Raw genomic sequence first — 19672 nt, forward strand, 5'->3', positions numbered from 1 at the left:
ACCCTCCCCACCATTTCAGATATCCCCTCTGCCATCCCGAAGAGTTCGTCTCCACAGTAAGTGTCCATCTTTTCAACGCATGTATCAATCCTAAGCTTCTTCATCTTTGTCACTGTACAGCAATTGGCTTTTGAAATGGCAACCTGAAGGGATGAAGTCTTCCTGTCTTCCTTCCTTAAATGTTCTCTTGTGTTTTTTTTCTCCTAAGAGTTCACTCGCCTTCTGACAGTCCCAACAGTGTGCTGAAGTTAAAGCTATGCCCTCCCTTAAACTTCTTCCCCAATTCATCCTCTTATGATCGTACAGACGGTTCCTCGTTTGATAAAGGCAGCCGCAGTGAGTACCAGGATCAGAGAAAACAGCTTCTGTCCTCATCCTCTCCACCTCCACACTACACCCAGTTTGAGAGCCACTTTGGGGGATCTCCATCAACCACATCTGCTATTGAGTCCATTTCGAGAAGTCCTGATGGACGCTTTGTTATCCAACCAGTCCTAGAAATCCCCACACCAACCCACGTAAAAAAAAAACTCAAAAAGGAGAACAATGGATCGTTTAAAGAGTCCAACCAGTCAAAACCTGTTAGTTCAGAGAGGCATAGACAGGGAAAGTTCCCTTCAGCATTGACAGAGGACTCTACAGGTCCAGAAAGACCTCCTCACTCCCCAGGCAGAGTGAAGGCAATGGCCAGGAACTTCTCCCGTCACGGCTGTTTCTACTCTGATGATGAGCAGGGTTGCTCTGATGCATTGTTGGAAAGGGCCAGCTTTTATTCTGACTGTAGTGAAAAAAGGACAAGTGACTCACTAAAAAAATACCGGAGTGCCAGTCATAGGGAGGACATCCTTCCAAGCAGGAGAGATCAAGCTTTGGAGAGAGAGAGGCTGCTCCATCAGGAACATTACCACCCCATCAATGGAGACAGCCAGCTGACAGAGCCCAGCAATATGATTACTCAACTGGATGGTGAAAGAGAAAGGGACAACTTAGGCAAATGTTTAAAGTTAGTGAAGGAACGGGAGCAAATGGAGAGGCAGTTAGAACACTACACGTCCAGCAGAAGGGCACAGGCACATGAGCGAGAACAGAGGCGGGCAAACTCTGCAAGTCCTTTACGAAAATCGACAGGTGTTGAGTCTGAAGACCCTATTTGGAAGCCCCAAGACATCCATTTAAGGCAAAAAACTCGGCCCAGCAGCCTGGCCCAGCGTGTATCGGACTATAGAAGGGGCTGTTATTTCGGCAACACCAGCAGTCCCATGGACAGACTTCCCTCTTTATCTTCCACATACATCCAGTGGGACATAAGCCCTGTGACGTCCCCCACCAGCCAGGTGCCCGTGCAGAGCCTGTCTGAAGGGAACACACCTCGCTCACTCTACCCTAATACACTTCAACAAGCCAGTGCCAATGTAGAAGATTCAGTGGCAGCAGATGTTTCTCATTCACCAGCAACACAATATACCTCTCTCTCAATTTTCTCTCCTACCAGGGACATACCCTCTCACAGTAGAACAGACCTCAGTGGGCCACACTCTAGACACCTGGAGAGTCACCTGGAAGAGGAGCAGGAGCAGCCCAACAGTACTTTAGTTGAGGAAGGATGGTTGCAAGAAAGAAAATTTGAAAAAGAGGCTCCAGCATTTAGATCAGTATCCTCTGCTCACTTCAGTCCTCAACCATCTGAGCTGCACCAAGTGGTGGCAGGAGAAGATATAGAGACTGGTCCTGACCAACATTACTTTGATCCCAGTAGTCAAAGTGTTACAGACATGGAGGAAGTAAGGGCTGTTCAAAAAGACAGACTGAGTTGTAATCCATCAGGCTGTTCTACATTGCCCTATGATCATCAGAAAGTAGGAGCAAAGGGAAAAGTCATAGTAAATGATGATTTCAGTTCCATATTGCCTAACAGCGAACAAGAGAAAGAGATTATCAGGGCTCGATCCAGAAAGAGTGACAAATGTGTCTTCAGTGAAAGCCCAAGTCGGATATCACCCCTGACCTTGTTGGAAAATGAGGCAGAAAGTGATCAGTCAAATTTCTCAGAATCAATTAAATATAAGCTTGCTCCTCAACCAGCCCGGATGTCCCCATTGCAGACAAGCACTATCCTGGAATACCTAAGTCTTCCGGGTTTCATTGAAATGAGTGTAGATGATCCTGTAGAAGTAACTGAGTCTTTGGAATCTGCTGAACCAACTGTCGAGGCAGAAACTGGGATACTGTTAAGAGATAAGCCTGACGTTGTGCCCAAAAGTTGGGAAAAACATGGTCAGGACCACTCTGAGACCAATATTAGTCAGCACAATGGGGCTGTTCATGAGCCTTGCACCCTCAACATTCCTGTAGAACATGATAAACCTGGAAGTATTCCAGTTTCTGAACCATGTTCACAATTAGAGGCAAGAGATACCTGTGATAAATCAGGTACCTCAGACACAAGCAATAAAGGTTTCTCACCATCTAAACAACAGGAAAAGAGTTCTCATCCTTTGCTTTCTCAGAGTTCAGGGTCTCAAAAACAAGAATTTTATCAACGTGCCACAGCACACACTTTATTTAGCACAGCTAAAAGCATTGCAGCAATAGTTTCCAAATGTCCAGACTCTACATCTGAACAATATCAAAGGGCTCAGAATCAGGGTGACCAAACAAACATGATATCCTCAAGGATCTATCAGGCTCCTGTGCCTTTCATGAAGAAATCAGTCAGCATTGGTCCCTGTAGGACCCTTTCTGGAGTTGGGCAACCACATCCTTTCCTAAAAAAGTCCATTAGTTTAGGTTCTAGAGGGGAACATTTAGAGAATCCTAGAACTTATGTCTCTGAGACCTGCTACAAAGACGAATTTCCCCATCCAGACATAAGGCTCAAATCATGCAGTCTGGGTCGTACTCCTGCACATTACTATCCCATGTCTGGTTCATCATGGCGAGGGACAGTGCACTTTCAGCCTCTTACCAACTACAGTCTAGAGAGACGTCAGCATTTTGATAGAGCTGACATGCAGCCCCTCTACCACATACCTGGTCCCTCAGCCCCAGATCCATCACAACACATGGAATCATCCCTTCCTTCCAGGAGGAAATCAGATCCACGTCGACAGGGAACAGTTTTTCCAGATTCCTCTAGTTGGCCTCTGTCTTGTCAGGAAACACTCAGGTCAGTTCAGCATAAGTATGTCCCACAAGACCCCTCAAGACATTTTGGCCCTACCAGGCCAGTGGCCAGGGTGGACTACCTGTATCCTGCAGAACCAAGAATGGGTCCCCCAAGGCCTTTCCTACCCAGAGGTTACAGCTGGCCCTCACCATATCATACATCCTTCCCCCGACGAGAGCAAGACTTTCCGAAACAGGTGGACAAAGGGATGGGTGCAACTAGGGGTTTCACAGAGACAGAAGGCCGAGATATAAGAGGTGATGGGGGCAGAGCCAGTTACGCTAGCCAGAGCAGTGGAAGGGGTAGTGTGGGACCGTATGGACACCTACGCCAGTCTCTCTCTATCACCCCAACCTTACTCAGCTCGCCAGAGACTACCGAGGAGAGTGAGATGCACAGGGCCGACAAAGATGTGAGAGAACAGAGGTCCAAAAGGTGAAGCTGACACACAAATGCATGAGGCTGTTACCTATTTCTTGTTTTGTTTTGTACAATTTAACATCACTGTCCTCTTGTACGTCTCACTGTGTATTGTTGCATATGTGTGTGTCTAGAAGAAATACCTCAGTAGATGAGAGTTACGAGTGGGATGCTGTCGAATGCTCTGTGGATCCCGACACACTGGAGGCCATGAAGATGGAGCGGCCCCATGCAGGTTTTGGTCGAGGCAGAGAGTTCAGGCAAGATCACCCCCGCTCCACTACTGGCCTCCAGGACTTCCAGAGTAAACGTAAGAACTTCATCCTTCACCTCTTTGAGCATGTTTGGTCATTCCCCACACCAAATGTAATGCCAAATGAAGTTTCCCTTGAACTGAACCAGTTTAACTTTACCCATCCTGCTCAATTTATCTTCCTTATCCTCCTCCTGCTCCTTTCCTCTACTCTCAGGCCTGTACTCCGTAAGCCCTCCCTTAGTATCCCAGCCTCCTCGGCACCGGTACAGTCATTCCCTTAGTGAGGCCCGCTTCAATGCCCTGAGACAGGAGTTCCAGGAGTACCGCAGAGCCCAGCAATTCTGCTCCCAAGACTCCTGCATCCCCCCTGACCCAGACTCTGACTCCAGCTCCGCACTTCTTTGAGAACCTTACCTTGGTCCGTTACCTCCCTTTAATTTCTTTGATCTATAATATCCATATTGATCTTTAACTTGTTTTAACTTAGGCTATCTGCATAATACTTCACTTTGTAGGCACTATAAAAACGTAATTTTTGATTTGTAATAGCATCGCTTAGAACTTCATTTGAACAACTTTAAAGGCAATTTTCTCAGTATTTAGATTTTTTTTGCACCCTCGGATTCCAGATATTCAAATAGTTGTATCTCGACCAAATATTGTCCTATCCTAACAAACCATACATCAATGGAAAGCTCATTTATTTATCTTTCAGATGATGTGTAAATCTCAATTTTGAGAAATTGACCCTTATGACTGGTTTTGTGGTCCATAGTCTCACACACACATGTTGGTATATGTGGTTTATGGGGACTCTCCATAGGTGTAATGGGTTTTATTCTGTACAAACTGTATTTTCTATTGCCCTACCCCAACCCTACACCTAACCCTCACAGGAAACTTTGTGCATTTTTGGATTTTCAAAATAACTAATTCTGTATGATTTATAAGCGTTTTGAATTACGGGGACACTAAAAATGTCCTCATAAACCACCTCCTCATTGTAATACCTGTGTCATACCCATGTCATTATACAAATTTGTGTCCTCATTAACCACACACACACACACATACACACACACACACACACACACACATACACACATATATATAACATATAAGATTCTGAAAGGGATATATTCACATTGTGTTAGCAGACATGTATAAAATGCATTGCTTATTCCCATGGTAAATTCAATGCAAACCCAATGTTTATTTGTTGTATCTCTGGTAGGTAACTAACTACAATCCCTGTGCTTATATTTCCAGCGCATCCCAAGAAAGAAGACAAATTGGTTGCAAACCAAACAAATCATGAGAAAGCAAAGGATTCAGACTTGAATATCCTTGAGTAGCTTTGACATATACATCCTGTAGTAAAATAAAAAGCATTGCCATTATGCTGTAAAGGTGCATTCAGTTTCTAATGTTTTTTCTAAATCTGTATGGAGTAAAAGATAAGGATACAGAAGTACAGTTTTCAAAACTAATTAGAAGAGTTTTGATACAGATTTTGTATCTGAAATAAATATCCATTGTGGATAATGCACATGCTGGAAAAGAACTGTACTTCCAAAGGGTTTTATTACATTCTCCAATCAGCAGAACCAAAAAAAAAATAGTATGAGGTCTGCTTTGACAATCAGATACTGCAGCTAAGGAAACCTATTTTAAGCAACTGAAATATATAATGTTATATTTTACATATACATGAGTGCATGTATATCTGAATATAATGTTGCTGTTGCATATTTGTTTGCTCCACTGAGCTACAACCCTTTGTCGTTTTCATTTTGGTCAAGTCCCAAATTCTGTTATAATTTAAATAGAAAATTCAGTGCCAATTTTGAGTAAAGAAGCTTAGGCTCTTTTATACTCAGACTGTCCTCACAATTTATTTTTACTCTTTACTTTTTTTACTAACTTTCCAAAAAAGAAAAATATTTGCAGCCAGTTTTCTTCTATAATTCTTCTATAGCTGTTTCACTTGAATACAAAGAACTCTGAATGACATTGAAATGGATATTTAAAATGGCTGAATCAAAAAAATCCATATCTGACTCTTTGTCAGTCTGTGCTTAGAGTTGTAAATAGTTTATCTTTTCGTTTTTCATTTTGTACAACTGTTAATGGATGTTTCGACAACATGAACCTGTCTTATATTTAAGATACTGCTGTATATTTTTGTAATGCATTTAAAGGTTTCTTGACATTTTTGAAAATGATTTTAAAGTTTTGTTTAAAAAATAGTGTTTTATATATTCTCATGTATATATACATATATTTTAATAAATGTTTTCACTCATTTTTGTATGTTTGTGAAATAAAATGTCCCACTAAAATGTCGTAAGTTAGCTTTTCAGTTATTTACTATCATCTATTCATGTAGAGTGGGAGAAAAAGTCTATGCTAAATTATACATAGTACAACACAGGAGTTGCATTATATGCTTTTATTTATTTGCTCTCTGTATGTCCACATAATAGCGGATTCGGGTCAACCTAAAGTTAAGTGTGAAAGCTTTCTGGTGTCTTTCTTGCACCTCACGGAGATCACTTGGCAGTCATGCGCATGACGTGCTTGACCATGTTCCCGATGCCATCAAAGATGTAATGGTAGTGATAGTCAGTCTCCCACATGAAGGTTGGAGTGCTGATCACCTTGTTCTTCTCATCCACATAGGCCTCGTGAAATGGGCGGTTAAGGGAAAAATCATGTTTTACACCTTAGAAAATGAATAATACGTAAAAAAAAATTGTAAAAAATGAAAGTGAAAGGATATGTAAGGTTCACGGGTGTTGTGACGGGCCCCCATGCTCTTGACCGCCTGCACCATGGTGGTGTTGGGCCAGCGGCCCCAGCGGCTGCTCTCGTCACGTTCGTAACCCATCGTGACTTCCAGATTGGGCAGCACTCGGCACGCCAAGAGAGGAGCCATGCTGGACAGACTGAGCCAAAGACACAGCAGGATTCAGGTCAGTTGAAAAACATTTAAACAATTGAACTGAATCCTACAAGTGAAAATGCTTCTATTTTCCATTTTCCTGATTTAAAGCAACTGTGTGTAGCTTGTAAATTTTTTTAACTTTGGAGCCCCCTACAATTAAGTGAGTGGAATTCAAGGTTGTAATTACAGAAGATGATAGGTAAAGCGATAGGTTTTTTTTGTATACCCGCAAACTTGGTCCAAGAAAAGACATGTGGTGCATTTGTCATTACTAGAATATATATATTATAGGATTTATAAAAATTTAGGTGAAGCAAGAACATTTGTCCCTCTATACCCAACAGTGATCAGTGTCACTAATTTGATTAGTGACCTAGAAATGGTGCAGAGTCTTACATAGTTGTCATCGCCCCAATTGTATGTAATATAAAACAGGATTAAATTCAGATCTTATATTCACAGTTTTAATATTTTAGAGTCATATACCCAATGGGCTTGCGAGCGCGGTGGAAGTCCTTCATGATTCTTTCCACATCATTATTCAGCTTGCAGTCTTTCCCATCTTTGCTGAAGGTGGACCTGTTCATGAAATAAAAAGTAAGCAAAAAATTTGTATAATTATTGTACATTTAAACATGACGTGAGGAAGAGAAATGAAGAATGAAAAATATTTTTTTTTCAACCCTTGAAACCTTGAAACCTTCTCACTTCAGATCTTCATCTTCTAAAGGTGCTGAAGTGTAATTAGGCTCTCTGAAACCGGATTGGGCTCAGACGCGGATTAGTCTCATCCTTTATTCCCACTTAGCCTTAACCAATTGTTTGCTAATAGTGAAACATGATAAGAGGATTTTCACTCCAGGAATAGAGATAGATCTGGGGTGACTGATAGTCAAAAGGCCAATCCGCACATAATCTGAGGGTCATCAAACTTTAAGTATGTTTAGATGGACTCCATAGTGACTCTTGATGGTCTATATTAATATCTCGCCTGTCAATGCACTTCTGTTGGCATGGTTTTCTTTTCAATAACACTTATATTTGCATTAGCATTCATCAGCTAAAAGACTGTCTCTCTCATAGGTTCTTGACTATCCCGTGGCCTCCAGGGAAGATGACGGCGTCAAAGCTGCTGACGTCCAGTTTGGACAGATCGTTCATCTGCATCGTGCCCTGACCATGGCTGAATCGCGCAGACTCCATCATCATGTTCCTGTGGAGAGAGAACTGTTTGGTATCAGATGGTACTTTAAAACATACTTTAATAGGAACGATCACTACAATCATGTAATGCTCTTGCAAAAAATCCCATGCAGCACATCCAAAAAGCAATGACATGATGTTTCCTTGGTACTTTTATTTGTTATAGTTACACAAGGTGAGTGAAGTGCGCAGAATGGGAATATGAAAGGTTGTGTAAATCGTATATTTAATGTTATATTTCATTTTAATGATGTCTACCTGTTGTCACTTGATGATGGCTGCATCTTCATGTGGTCCATGACGTGCATTTGCTGCTGGTTTGGGGCAAAGATCTGAAAACGGGCTCCATTACGGCTCAAATGGTACATGGTGCTTCAAAGAGATAGGGCGTTATTTATTAATGATATTTTCAAGGATACTTGCTTCGGATTAGTCAATTACAGCATTTAACCGTCATAATATTTGTAAACTCAGGCATTGAAATAAACCAGGTAACCAAGATAATTAATTTCAGGCAAAAATTATTTTTATAAGGTTATTATTTGGCAAATAGTCAATTATTAGTGATTATGACAGAGTGACTGTATATTATCCAATACATTGTCCACACAGGTCTGTAAATTATAAAAATATAAGAGCAGACAGACATGCTTTAAATGGTGCTACTGCAAGAGCCCTTCTGCTGCACAGCCAAAAAAATATAAAAATAAAAAGATTACAAAAGTTATTACTTCTCCAATGCATAAGATGTTTCTCAAGAAAAATATCTCAGATCTATTTTTACCTCATTTGCAAATTGTATTTTCTTGATTTAGTCAGAAATATGACAAAATGACTGATTCATTCTGTTTTTTTTTTTCTGTTTTTTTTTCTGTTTTTTTTTTTTTTTTTTGGTTTAACACAAATATATTTCTCAAGGGGAACCAAAACTAAATGTAATCTCAGTCTTATCTGACACAGCTGGCTTGGAAAGTAAATGTGGCAACACTACAATAAGGTTTCATTTGTAAACATTAGTTAACATGAACTAAGAATTAACCATACTTTTATTGCACTTATTATTCTTAGTTAATGTTAATCTCATCATTTACTACTGCATTATTACAGTAACTTAATGCACTGGACTAACATGAATATTTTTAACTAATATTATTAAATGTTGTAAAATTGATTGCTCATTGTTAGTTTATGTTAAGACCTTATTGTAAATGGAGCTTGTTTTAAGGATTCTTCTATTTTATTGATAATTGCCAAAAATAATGATCTTTTGAAGTGCACACTGGTGAATACTTACTATGCAGCCTCATGGATGTCAGTTCCGTCCCACCAACCACAGCCTGAGAAAACCTTCAAAAGCAAATCCAGTTACAAATTCAGAACCAATCAGAGACTATATCTTTCAGCGAACAATTAAATCAAGCCTGAATGCTTCCATTTTTGAATGCATCTTTATTTTAATGCACCAGTTTATTTGTTTGGAGCATCTGATGTTCTTACCACAGCGACATTGGTGTTGCCCCAGTTGCCCCAGTCTCCCCCATGATGCATCAGGCAGGCGGGTTGGCGCACCAGCATGGCTGCGGCCTGCTTGGCGAGGTGTGCCCGTGAAGCCAACATGATCACACTGCTGAGTTTACAACACAGAGATCAACCGCTAGAGAGCTGTGCAGACTGAACTCAGTGTGCCCAATCCTGCAGCAGATGAAGCTCAGCTCTTTTATACTAATGTTGAATGTGAGACGTCACTCTGTAAGCTATGCTTCTGAGAAGATAAGATACTTTGTCTGAACACCCTTTTCCTTTCTTCATTGCTTATCTAATAATACCTTCCTCAATTATCTTATTACCTTAAGTCATTTGGTCAACAGCCATCCGTTGATGCTTTGCTGGGGCAGCGGTCATTTTTACCTGCATTTACCTCTTTAAACAGTCTGTTTGTCTGACCCGTCTGACCTTTGACCCGTCTGACCTTTGACCCGTCTGACCTTTGGCCTCACTCTCAGCTCCACGGTTGTTTAGTTGCTTGATGTAATGTTGATAAATTGTGTAGTTGCCTAAACTCTTGAACAGTTATTATAATAATAATAAATAAATAATAACATATGCATTTATAAGTAATATATAAAATTGTATTATTTATTTATTTGAATGTATAAGATTTTAGGCAACTTCACAATTTATTATATATATATATATATATATATATATATATAAATAATATATATATATATATATATATAAATTGTTATTTAGGGTCCATACTGACAAACTTTTTAAAGACAGACCTTATGTCTCTAAAGTTTTTATTAAATTAAGAAATGATGCCTTGGCAAGTAGTTACAATAAACATGTTTTATCTTTATTTTATTTCAATCTTTATATATATATATATATATATATATATATATATATATATATATATATATATATATATAGTTTAAGTTAACTAAAATAACCCTTTGTTGAATTGCCTTAATCTGTCTCATGCAACATTGTTAAATAAAAAATAATGACTTTAACATTATTCTGTACTGATTTATTTATCAAATAAACAATTCAAACTTTACAAGCAATGTGTTACTGAAATGTTTTCTTGTGTAAAGTGAATTAGAGAAACGTGTTGTTTGAGGCATCTTGAGCATCTGATTGAATTGAACTGAATGAGATAGTGCCCTCTAAAACCCATTACTTAATAAGGCTCTTAAACACAGTAATACTATGTGGTGTCTGCTGAAGGCCTGGGCATGGATCCAGTTGCTGGAACTCATCAGTTAGAGATCCTACAGGAGACTATAAGACCTTCTCAATGGCCATATTACACTAGTGCACTACAGAGGAAACATACTCGGCCTTAGTGAAGAAATGAACACTTACAGGTCCCTGCATGAGTCCAGGACTAACAACAAGAACTCTACAGAAATAATAACACATAATAAAATGTTGCTGTTGCATTTATTTAAAGAGAGTTAAATTAGAATTTAGACCGCATTGCTTTCTGAAACCTCAAGGGGAACGCACATTTTAGTGTATCTCATCAAAACCAGGTTTTATAAGAGATTTGAATGTATATATATTGTGTCTGTCTCTAGAGATCTTCCTGTTGAAGGACGGCCAGCTTAGCTCTCGTCTCGTCTTTGACATTTGGCTGCTTCTCTGGAAAGAGTCTTATTTAGTTCATTAGGGAATCAAACGTGATCAACAGCCATTCACTCATTCCTCGCGTCTCTGTGGTGAAGAAAAAAATACATATTTTTGATCTTCCTTCAGCTCATAGACAGACCGAATGAAAAGTTTAAGGCTTTTTATAGGGTAAATAAAAGACAGAAGCGTAAGACCTTCTAATCAGCAAACAATAAGACCCAATGACAGAAGCACTGCAGAGGAGGGTTAAGAGTTCAGCGCTCTCCTGAGACGCAGTCTGTGCACGTCCTGCGCTCTCCTCTGCCGCTCGGACATGCTGCTGCTGAGACTGTGCTTGATGGCTGGGAGAAGCACAGGTTCTCCTTTACCCGACCGATCCAGAATCCTGGGGGGAAAAATCAGAGCTAGGGACTGTCTGTGGTATTCTGTGATGATGATGATGATGATGGTAGAAAAGCCAGCCTACTGTTTCTTTGGGAGTGGTTTGAGAGGTAGTTTTGGAAGATGCTCGAAGACCTCACCCCTAAAAAAGAATCATGTGTTTAAATGTGCAACTAATGTGCCAATCATTTTACAGATTAGGCAAATAGAATTATATTATGCTATAATTAAATAACAGGGAAAGTAGGTGAACCTCACAAAAAAAAAATACGTCCAGGTCACATTTCACCCAAAAATCTAAAGAAAAAAGAAATTATATTGTATCAACTCAATAAAGCCTGTTTTAAGAGCATTACATTTTGTTGTACTCTGTTCAAGTGTTGTTATTATAATTATTATTATTATAGTATGCAATGTAGTTCCATTTGTGCTTTACAATTTTAGTTTAAAAAATTTTGTGTTTACATTTAATGTAAAATATAAGTTTATTTCTTTATTTTTTAAATGATAAAAATGATAATGATAATTGTAATATAATTGTAATTAATATTATTAAAAAACATAGTCTGCATTATGTATACTGCCATAAATACTTCTAATTACTATAAAAAATATATTACAATTCTATTAAAAATGATGCGCATATATAAATAAAATTAATATAATTAAAAGATAAATGTACATAAATTATATAATATAGTAATATAAAAGTATTTACTATATATATATATATATATATATATATATATATATATATATATATATATATATATATATATATATATATATATATATAAAATAATTTTATATTAATAAAAAATAAAGAGATTTATTTCTATTGGGATTTTAATTAGATTTAATAAGATATTTCTATAGATTGTGGTGTAAAATATGACCGTTTTCGTGAGATTCACTCTGAATAACTGCACCTGCTGTTGTCACAGAGCGAGGCTCTTGCGAGAGAGAAAGCATCGGTGGCTGATCTGTTCTTGGAGGTGATTTCTCTGAGGACCGTCTTGATCCGCAGCAGCTGAGTGAGGAACAAGAGTGTGAAGCATGGATATACGAATCACGACAGACGTGATGAAGCGCTGCTGACCTCCTGATTCTGCGCGGTGTTGGTGTGATGGAGCTGGCGGATGAGGAGCTCACACTCTTTCAGCGTCGGGGTTCGGGGCTGCTGGGACGGGCTGCAGGTGATCCTGAGAGGCAGCAGAGACGTGACTGCGCCTCCTCCTGCCGCCTCACATGCCTCCTCCGAGCTGGAGCGGGTCACAGCAGAAGGACCAGTGATTTAGATGACAAAGTGAGGTCAGTTAATCAGAGATGCTTACTCAAAGGTTAAAGAGATTCAGCACCTGATGAATCCACACTGGGAATTCTTCTCCACTGAACCATCACTGCTGGATTTGGAGGAATTACTGTTGGACCATATGCACTCTGTGTGGGGCACACATTAGAGTCTACTAGAACTACAGTCAGAACTATAAAGAAAAATCTGTTAGCAGAAATAAAATAAACATCATCTGAAATAAATATATATAGTTATATAAATATATTAAATTTACAGATTTCACAAAATAAAATGTATATGATTTTCTTTTATTATGTTTTAAATATATTTAATTTCAGCTAGTTGCCAAGTCAACATCAAACTGAAACAAAAATTAAATTTAAATTATATCAGTATGTTTCAAAACTAATAAAAATGGCAGAAACACACAACAAAATGATGAAGATTTTTTATTTTTATTTTTAAATATGAAAATGAAAAAACTAAAATATTAATAAAAACTGCTGAAAAGAATCTTATTAAAGAACCTAACTAATAAAAATGGCAAAACACCAAAATTACTAAAACATTTTAATTCAAATTAAAAAAAATTAAAAATAAAACTAATTAAAAGTGTTAACAAGCACAAAAGTAATAAAATTACACTGAGTGTCAGTTTACAGTAAACAACAAAACTAGAAAAAACAAGAAGAAATAAGATCTTTCCTCTGAACAAGTTAAGTCTTTAAGGGTCTTTCTAAAGCAAACTTCATTGCTTCATTACTCATGCCTCATTGCATGAGTATATTATGAATATATTTCTGAAAGAATAGGCTTGATTAAACCAAAGCTTACCTTTTGGAGAATTTTCATGTTCCATAATCAGCTTATACTGTAATTCTGTAAAAGAAAAAGTGAATATGCAAATGTGCACCTTAAAACACTTTTAAGTGTTCACTTTAGAATGCCAGCCAATTTGCATCTTCATTAATTGATATATTTGTTTTTTAAAATATAAAAAAAAATAGATTTGGCATTTGAAATTGAAATAAAAATATCATGTCGATATTACATTTAATATAACTTTTTTGTTCCTCAATCAGGTTTCCGCTCTTCCTTACATCATGTTTGAGGAACTGACATCATCAGCAGCCTTATGATCTCATGCATCAAACAGAAGTAAGTTTGTTTTACAGCCTTTATCAGTATTTCATTGCGTCTGGCCTCAATATTTCAAGCAGTTTAGCTAGCTTCTCTGTTAAAATGCCAGTGTTTCTTAAGAAGGACTGCAGTGCAGCAGCAGCACACCTTTATTAACACGCTTCAGATCTTCAATCTCTGCGTGCAGTCTCTCCAGCGTGTCTTTATGCTGTTGTTGGAGGAACAGAACATCCTTCTCCAGGGAGGTGATGCTCGTGCTGGGTGCATGTGTCCTGGGCTCAGCAGCTGACTTCTGGCTCTTGAAGCCCACAGCTGGAGATCTGACCATACAGTCACTGGACAGCAGTCTGGGGTATCTGACACGGTCCAGATCTCGAACCCTGGTCCAGCTGGGCAGATTTCGCAGGGGTGGCAGATTACTGGAGGATATGGTGCTACTGAGATGATGAATAGGCTATTATTAGATTAATACTTCATGGATCTTTCTGTTTATAAACGCAATGTGGACCTTACATGAGACAAAGATCAATCCATAAGCACATTTTAACGCTGAAAACTGTTCATTTTATCAAAACATATGCTATATATTTTCTAAAATGTAGCTGTATAATACGGCTCTGGCTTTATTTACATACAACCTACCTCATTTGCATAATCGATGCTCGAGCTGATTTCGTCATCCATTACTTCCAAGCCAATATTTACTGAACATTCGATCAAACGAAGCCTATTTATATGAATAATGAATCAATCTGAGAACATTTAAACGGACATTTCTTCAAAAGAATGTCATTTATCGTCTTTTTTCTTTTAGATGGAATGCCGGTGTCGCTTCCTGGGTGAATCAAACGTTGCTATGGCTACCGCGCGCATTGATTACGACGTGCACGCGCATTGAGGAAACACGCACGCACACAATATTTGGACTCCATTATTTTATTTATATATTTTTTTCATTTATTTTCCATGTCAGTAAACGTATTTCAAATGAAACACAGAAAGGAAATGTAAAATAATCTATATATTTAAAAAAAACACCAGATTACTAGATAAACAACCAAAACTATATGTAAAAGTGAACAGCATATGTGAAATCTCAACAATTACAGTCCATTTATGCAACACATGTCATGCAGTGATTTTATCAAAAATAAACAGACCAGAGCAAAAGCTAGACGAGCGAATCGTGGATACAATCATGACAAATATGTTAAGACTCGTTGATCGCTCACAACATTACTATCAAAACACAGCAAACACAATTTCAATAAAATAAAATAAATCTAATGAATACAGAAAACACTCACAATGTGAGGTCGGCAAACCTGAACGCCTCCAAATCACAGGTAATTACAATTTTTGCTTTCTAGTTTCTTTGAGAGTCTACTTCTTCCAGATAATAAATCATTTTCCCATCCATCTGTGAGTTAAAGTAACATTACAAAAACTGATTACAATTTTTTAAATGCAATGGGATACATCCAGAAGTGTGCATATACGGACTATTGATGAATTAAAATAAATTAAAGGATACTTTGATACCTAGCATGATTTTAAAAAGTCAAAAGTGCAGCTCAACATTTAAAATGGAAAACGTGATAAACCTGTGATGAAGCAAAAAAAAATTTAAAAAAGACAAACCTTTAGAAAAAAATAAAATGAACTCCCCACAGTTTAGTGTGCCAAAGAGGCTCCTGGGAAATGCATCTTCAACAAGCATTATGCTGAGATGCTGTACATATTTCAAGTCTTTATTTAATAATAAAGCATGGCGAAAAAGCAAAAATCTGTGGGGTTTTATCGCCAGATACATGCAAACAACTGCAAGATGTATTCGAATGGAATCCTACAAGCAATGGCATAATTATTCTCTTTGTTTTATTCCATGCACGCAAGCTCTATCTGCCAAAGTAAGACGCTCATTTAAATGTGTGCATGGATTTGGGCATTGGGCATGATCTGGAATACTGAATATATAGTAGTTTTGATGGCACACCTAAAATCTGAACATCATTTCTCTACATGAAGGCCAAAGGATGGCGTAGGGGATGCGTGGGGCGACAGTGGCTGGCAATCAGGGTGTATATGCCGGCGGAGGCTGGAATTGGTTGGCAATGTCATAGTCAGCTGGGTATGTTTCACTGCTCTCCTCCATCTCTGAGAGGAGCTCCAGGGCCTGCTCCTCCTCCTCGGTGGGGTAATGACGGAGCAGGTTGGCCGCCGTGGCTAAAATGGAGGCTCCGCCTGCACCGGCTACCAGGTAGAAGCTGATGGCAAAAGTGACGTAGATGAGTGAGCCGTGGTATTTCTTGTGCTGCTGCTGCAGGGACAGAATCAGTTCAGAAGCCCAGTAGCAGAAGCCGATGACTGTAGCACACTGGAGCACTGCAATACAGAGATTCATGACAACATAAAGGGACAGTTCTCCAGTTAAATGAAAAGGTAATTTAACCCTTGAAAATCCTTTACCTAATTTGGTGTTCCCATTAAAAATTGCTTGTATGTCTCTCATTATGCTATGTTTTCATTAGATCTTGGATTCAATCTTTATATCAGCTTGTCTTCTTTCAATTAACCTCATGAACAGTTAAATGTTCCCCACTTAGGCAATAAAAACGTGCAATATCCTTATATTTATTTTATTAAAAATGTGTAATATCCTTATATTTATTTGTTATCCCTCCTTCCTAATACATCCCTGAATCTCACTCTATTCTATTCCATTATCATCTATAGCACAACTATTTATACAAATTATTTATAAGCCTTTTTTTTTTTTTGTCTGTGTGTTATTTTTTCCGTGCACTGGAAGCTTATGACACTAAAACAAATTCCTTGTATGCGCAAGCATACTTGGCAATAAAGCTCTTTCTGATTCTGAATTAGAATTCTTTTTAAATCTCTTATGAGGACTGATTGGTTGTACAGTAGGCCTCACTGAACTGAGCATACAGCTCAGAATTTGAGTGAAAAAGCATTATTCATGCATAACTTTTGCAATGTTCACTCAAAAACTGAGGTCCATGTGCTCAGAACAATGAGGCCTATGATTAAACAGTTTCAAAAAGAAATATAAAACATATTAATCATTTAAAGTAATTCAAAGAAAACAAGCTGACAAAAAGAGATGTAGTTATAATATAGCATTATGAGAGATTTATATGCCATTTTTTGTAGGCTCTTCAATTTTGATGATCGGGAACACCACAAGTTGTTATACCCTTTGTGAGCAAAGTCAGCAAGTTTCAGTCCAATGAAATATTAACTAGGATTTTAAGGAAAAAGAAAATCCATCCTCCATGTGACGTGCTTTAGGTATGTGTCTCGATTATTAATTCCAAAATTGAATCCGTTTATCACATAAAGTAACTGTATCTCTCCACAAGACTTGTATTAAACCACTCAATACATTATGGATGCATTTATGATTCCTTTTTTGGTGTCAGGGACTTTCAATGGAGGAACAGAAACCCCTCAGGATTTATTAACAATAGTCTAACAGTTTTGGAACTACATTAAGGGTGATTAAATGATGACAGCATTTTCATTTTTGAATAAACTATACATGTAATACTACAAAAAAGAACTATATTCATACTAAGACCCAAATCCGTCATGAATTCGTACCTGTGAGGATGTGAGCGAAAGCGTATCTGCGTGTGATCTTGAGGGCTGGATGTTTGGGTCCAAAGACATCCAACAGAAACGCCGTGAGGCTGCACAAAATGCCCAAGAAACAGAAAGCAGCAATGACCCGCATGAGCAGGATGGACTGAGAGTTGATACAGTAATCTGAGAGAGAATGAACAAAACAGTTGATCATTAAAATTGCAAATACAAGAACTCAATTTTTGCCTTCAAAATGTAATCAGTGCACACTTCCCTTCAAAAGTTGGATTGCGGTTTCCACAAAAATACGCAAAAATTGCTGTTTCCAGCATTATTGATAATGATAATAAGTTTCTTGAGCAGAAAATCTGAATTTCAGAATGATTTCTGAAGGATCATGTGACACTGAAGACTGTAGTAATGATCACAGCAAGAAACTACAGTTTAAAATAGATTTAAATCCATACAGTTGTTTACACTGTAATAACATTTCACAATTATTTTTGATCAAATAAATAACGCCTTGGTGAGCAGAAGAGACTTTTTCGAAAATGTAAGGTAGTAAGTTTTTTCTGATACCAACCCTTGATGAGTTTGTCATCTACATATCCCAGGACATCTGCCACACCGAGCTCTTGTCTGGGACAGTTTCCACCATGGACACGGAGCCAGGCTGGTTCTGCCAGGGCCGTACAGAGTGCAGTGATTGAAAGCGCCCCGGGCAGCGCTGAGGCTAAACTCCGCTCAGGATGTTTAGGTAGAGCTGTTCCAGCTCTCCTCCTCCGGTTTCCTGGCGCAGCTGTTCCCGGGGGTGCGTACATGCTCATAAACCCTTTCAAAAGCCTGGATTAAAAAAATAAAACTCAAATATACTGGAGTGAGTGTGGACAGATCTCGGGTTTCTTGACCTCTGCCGGGCACTACAGACAAAAAAGAAAATCAAAACAAAAATCATGTTACAGTAATCTGGAGCCAAACTTGAGACTAAGAGTGTTTTAAAACCTGTTAACTGTCACCCCGTCCTGAATAGGGGATGCCTACGTTTACTTCACTATATTACAATTAAATCCTAATCTAATCATAACAAACTATATATCGTTGGAAAGGTCTAAGACTCCTAAATAGATATTTTACCAATCCTTTTTTGTTAAAAATTATGTAGGAAAAGTAATAGATTAATTTATGGCAAGAGTGCACCTCAAAAACCAACATCATAACAGGAGTTCTGACCTTTGTCAAAAAAAAAGTCTTCTTTGTTGCCTTTTTCTCTATCACACTTTAGAAATCATCAGAAATGATATATCACTTGAAAACATAAACTCTCAAAATTCAACCTTTGAAACCCATTTTAAAATCAAACATTGCATTACCATGAAAAAGGTGCATCAAAATCATGTTACTAAATGTTTTCAGTCATGAATTATAAACATTTAGGTTTGGATTATGCACTTTCAAGTCTATGTTCAAAAATGTGAGTGACAGTTAACAAGTTAATTCATGGAAATAACTAAAAACTGACTAGAACAGAAAGAAGACATTTGTAGTATGTATTAGTAGCAAGTATGATAACTTTTAATCATTATTATGTTGTAAACTAATTATAAATTATTAATTACTGGTCAGAATAAACAGAATAATACAAAAATTCAATCTTACAGTTGTATAACAAAAGATTAATAGTATAATATGTTTTATTTAAACGGTATATTTACCTGTTTGCTGTAACTGAAGCTCCTCAATCAGTTTTTAATCAAATTTGATCATTGGCCTTCACAACTCACACAAAACCCTTTAAAACCTTCTCAGATCCCACCGAGATATAAAACAACTTAGTAAAACAAACATATACTGTGTTCAGTGTCAGAATCCCTCTGGGCTCCGCTATATCGGTGTCATTTTCGGGTGTTTTATTGTTGGTTTCGGGTAAAAAACGTAAACAATAGTCCGTCCACTTCCTACATCAGACGGAGAGAGCCTCTCCTCGGACTTCCGTTTCCTCTTCGTCTTGCGTTTGAACCAATCAGACGTGTGCTTCAGCTGACGTCAGTTCTCGGGCACATGCATGACGTTTAATGTGAAGAAACGAAACTAGTAACTGATTACATTAATCTGTAT

At 37.9% G+C, this 19672-nt stretch overlaps 4 protein-coding genes across 5 annotated transcripts in view; 1 reads left to right on the top strand and 3 right to left on the bottom strand.

Annotated features, from left to right (window-relative positions):
* LOC113052753 (uncharacterized) overlaps window positions 1-6067 on the top strand; it is a 42248-nt gene extending 36181 nt beyond the window's left edge. Inside the window, exons 18-22 of the mRNA XM_026217181.1 lie at window positions 20-56; window positions 209-3601; window positions 3721-3896; window positions 4057-4260; window positions 5112-6067. Of these exons, the coding sequence (XP_026072966.1) occupies window positions 20-56; window positions 209-3601; window positions 3721-3896; window positions 4057-4247 (3797 nt within the window). The 3' untranslated portion in view covers window positions 4248-4260; window positions 5112-6067. The remainder of the gene's footprint in view (window positions 1-19; window positions 57-208; window positions 3602-3720; window positions 3897-4056; window positions 4261-5111) is intronic.
* A 212-nt stretch (window positions 6068-6279) lies between these two features.
* LOC113052847 (glutamine amidotransferase-like class 1 domain-containing protein 3A, mitochondrial) lies at window positions 6280-9698 on the bottom strand. The gene is made up of 7 exons (XM_026217294.1): window positions 9490-9698; window positions 9287-9339; window positions 8251-8364; window positions 7871-8002; window positions 7276-7368; window positions 6625-6790; window positions 6280-6529 (listed from the first exon to the last, which is right to left on the bottom strand). Exons 1-7 carry the CDS (start codon window positions 9607-9609, stop codon window positions 6395-6397), a joined length of 813 nt encoding a protein of 270 aa, XP_026073079.1. The 5' UTR covers window positions 9610-9698; the 3' UTR covers window positions 6280-6394.
* An 829-nt stretch (window positions 9699-10527) lies between these two features.
* LOC113052754 (coiled-coil domain-containing protein 74A-like) lies at window positions 10528-14781 on the bottom strand. 2 transcript variants are annotated; one of them, XM_026217184.1, is made up of 9 exons: window positions 14591-14781; window positions 14096-14382; window positions 13643-13687; window positions 12873-12954; window positions 12614-12776; window positions 12444-12544; window positions 11600-11656; window positions 11328-11518; window positions 10528-11217 (listed from the first exon to the last, which is right to left on the bottom strand). In XM_026217184.1, the coding sequence occupies exons 1-8, from the start codon at window positions 14626-14628 to the stop codon at window positions 11380-11382; spliced, it is 912 nt and encodes a 303-aa protein (XP_026072969.1). In that variant the 5' UTR covers window positions 14629-14781; the 3' UTR covers window positions 10528-11217; window positions 11328-11379. The 2 variants fall into 2 exon arrangements, with proteins under 2 accessions (XP_026072969.1, XP_026072968.1); XM_026217183.1 differs by having other exon boundaries at window positions 14096-14385; window positions 14591-14780.
* Window positions 14782-15413: 632 nt separating this feature from the next.
* Window positions 15414-19549, bottom strand: LOC113052755 (transmembrane protein 127-like). Its single transcript, XM_026217185.1, has 4 exons — window positions 19270-19549; window positions 18141-18477; window positions 17576-17740; window positions 15414-16333 (listed from the first exon to the last, which is right to left on the bottom strand). The coding sequence occupies exons 2-4, from the start codon at window positions 18382-18384 to the stop codon at window positions 16023-16025; spliced, it is 720 nt and encodes a 239-aa protein (XP_026072970.1). The 5' UTR covers window positions 18385-18477; window positions 19270-19549; the 3' UTR covers window positions 15414-16022.
* Window positions 19550-19672: the final 123 nt, after the last annotated feature.

Source organism: Carassius auratus, chromosome 33, assembly GCF_003368295.1.
Source record: "Carassius auratus strain Wakin chromosome 33, ASM336829v1, whole genome shotgun sequence".
NCBI lineage: Eukaryota > Metazoa > Chordata > Actinopteri > Cypriniformes > Cyprinidae > Carassius > Carassius auratus.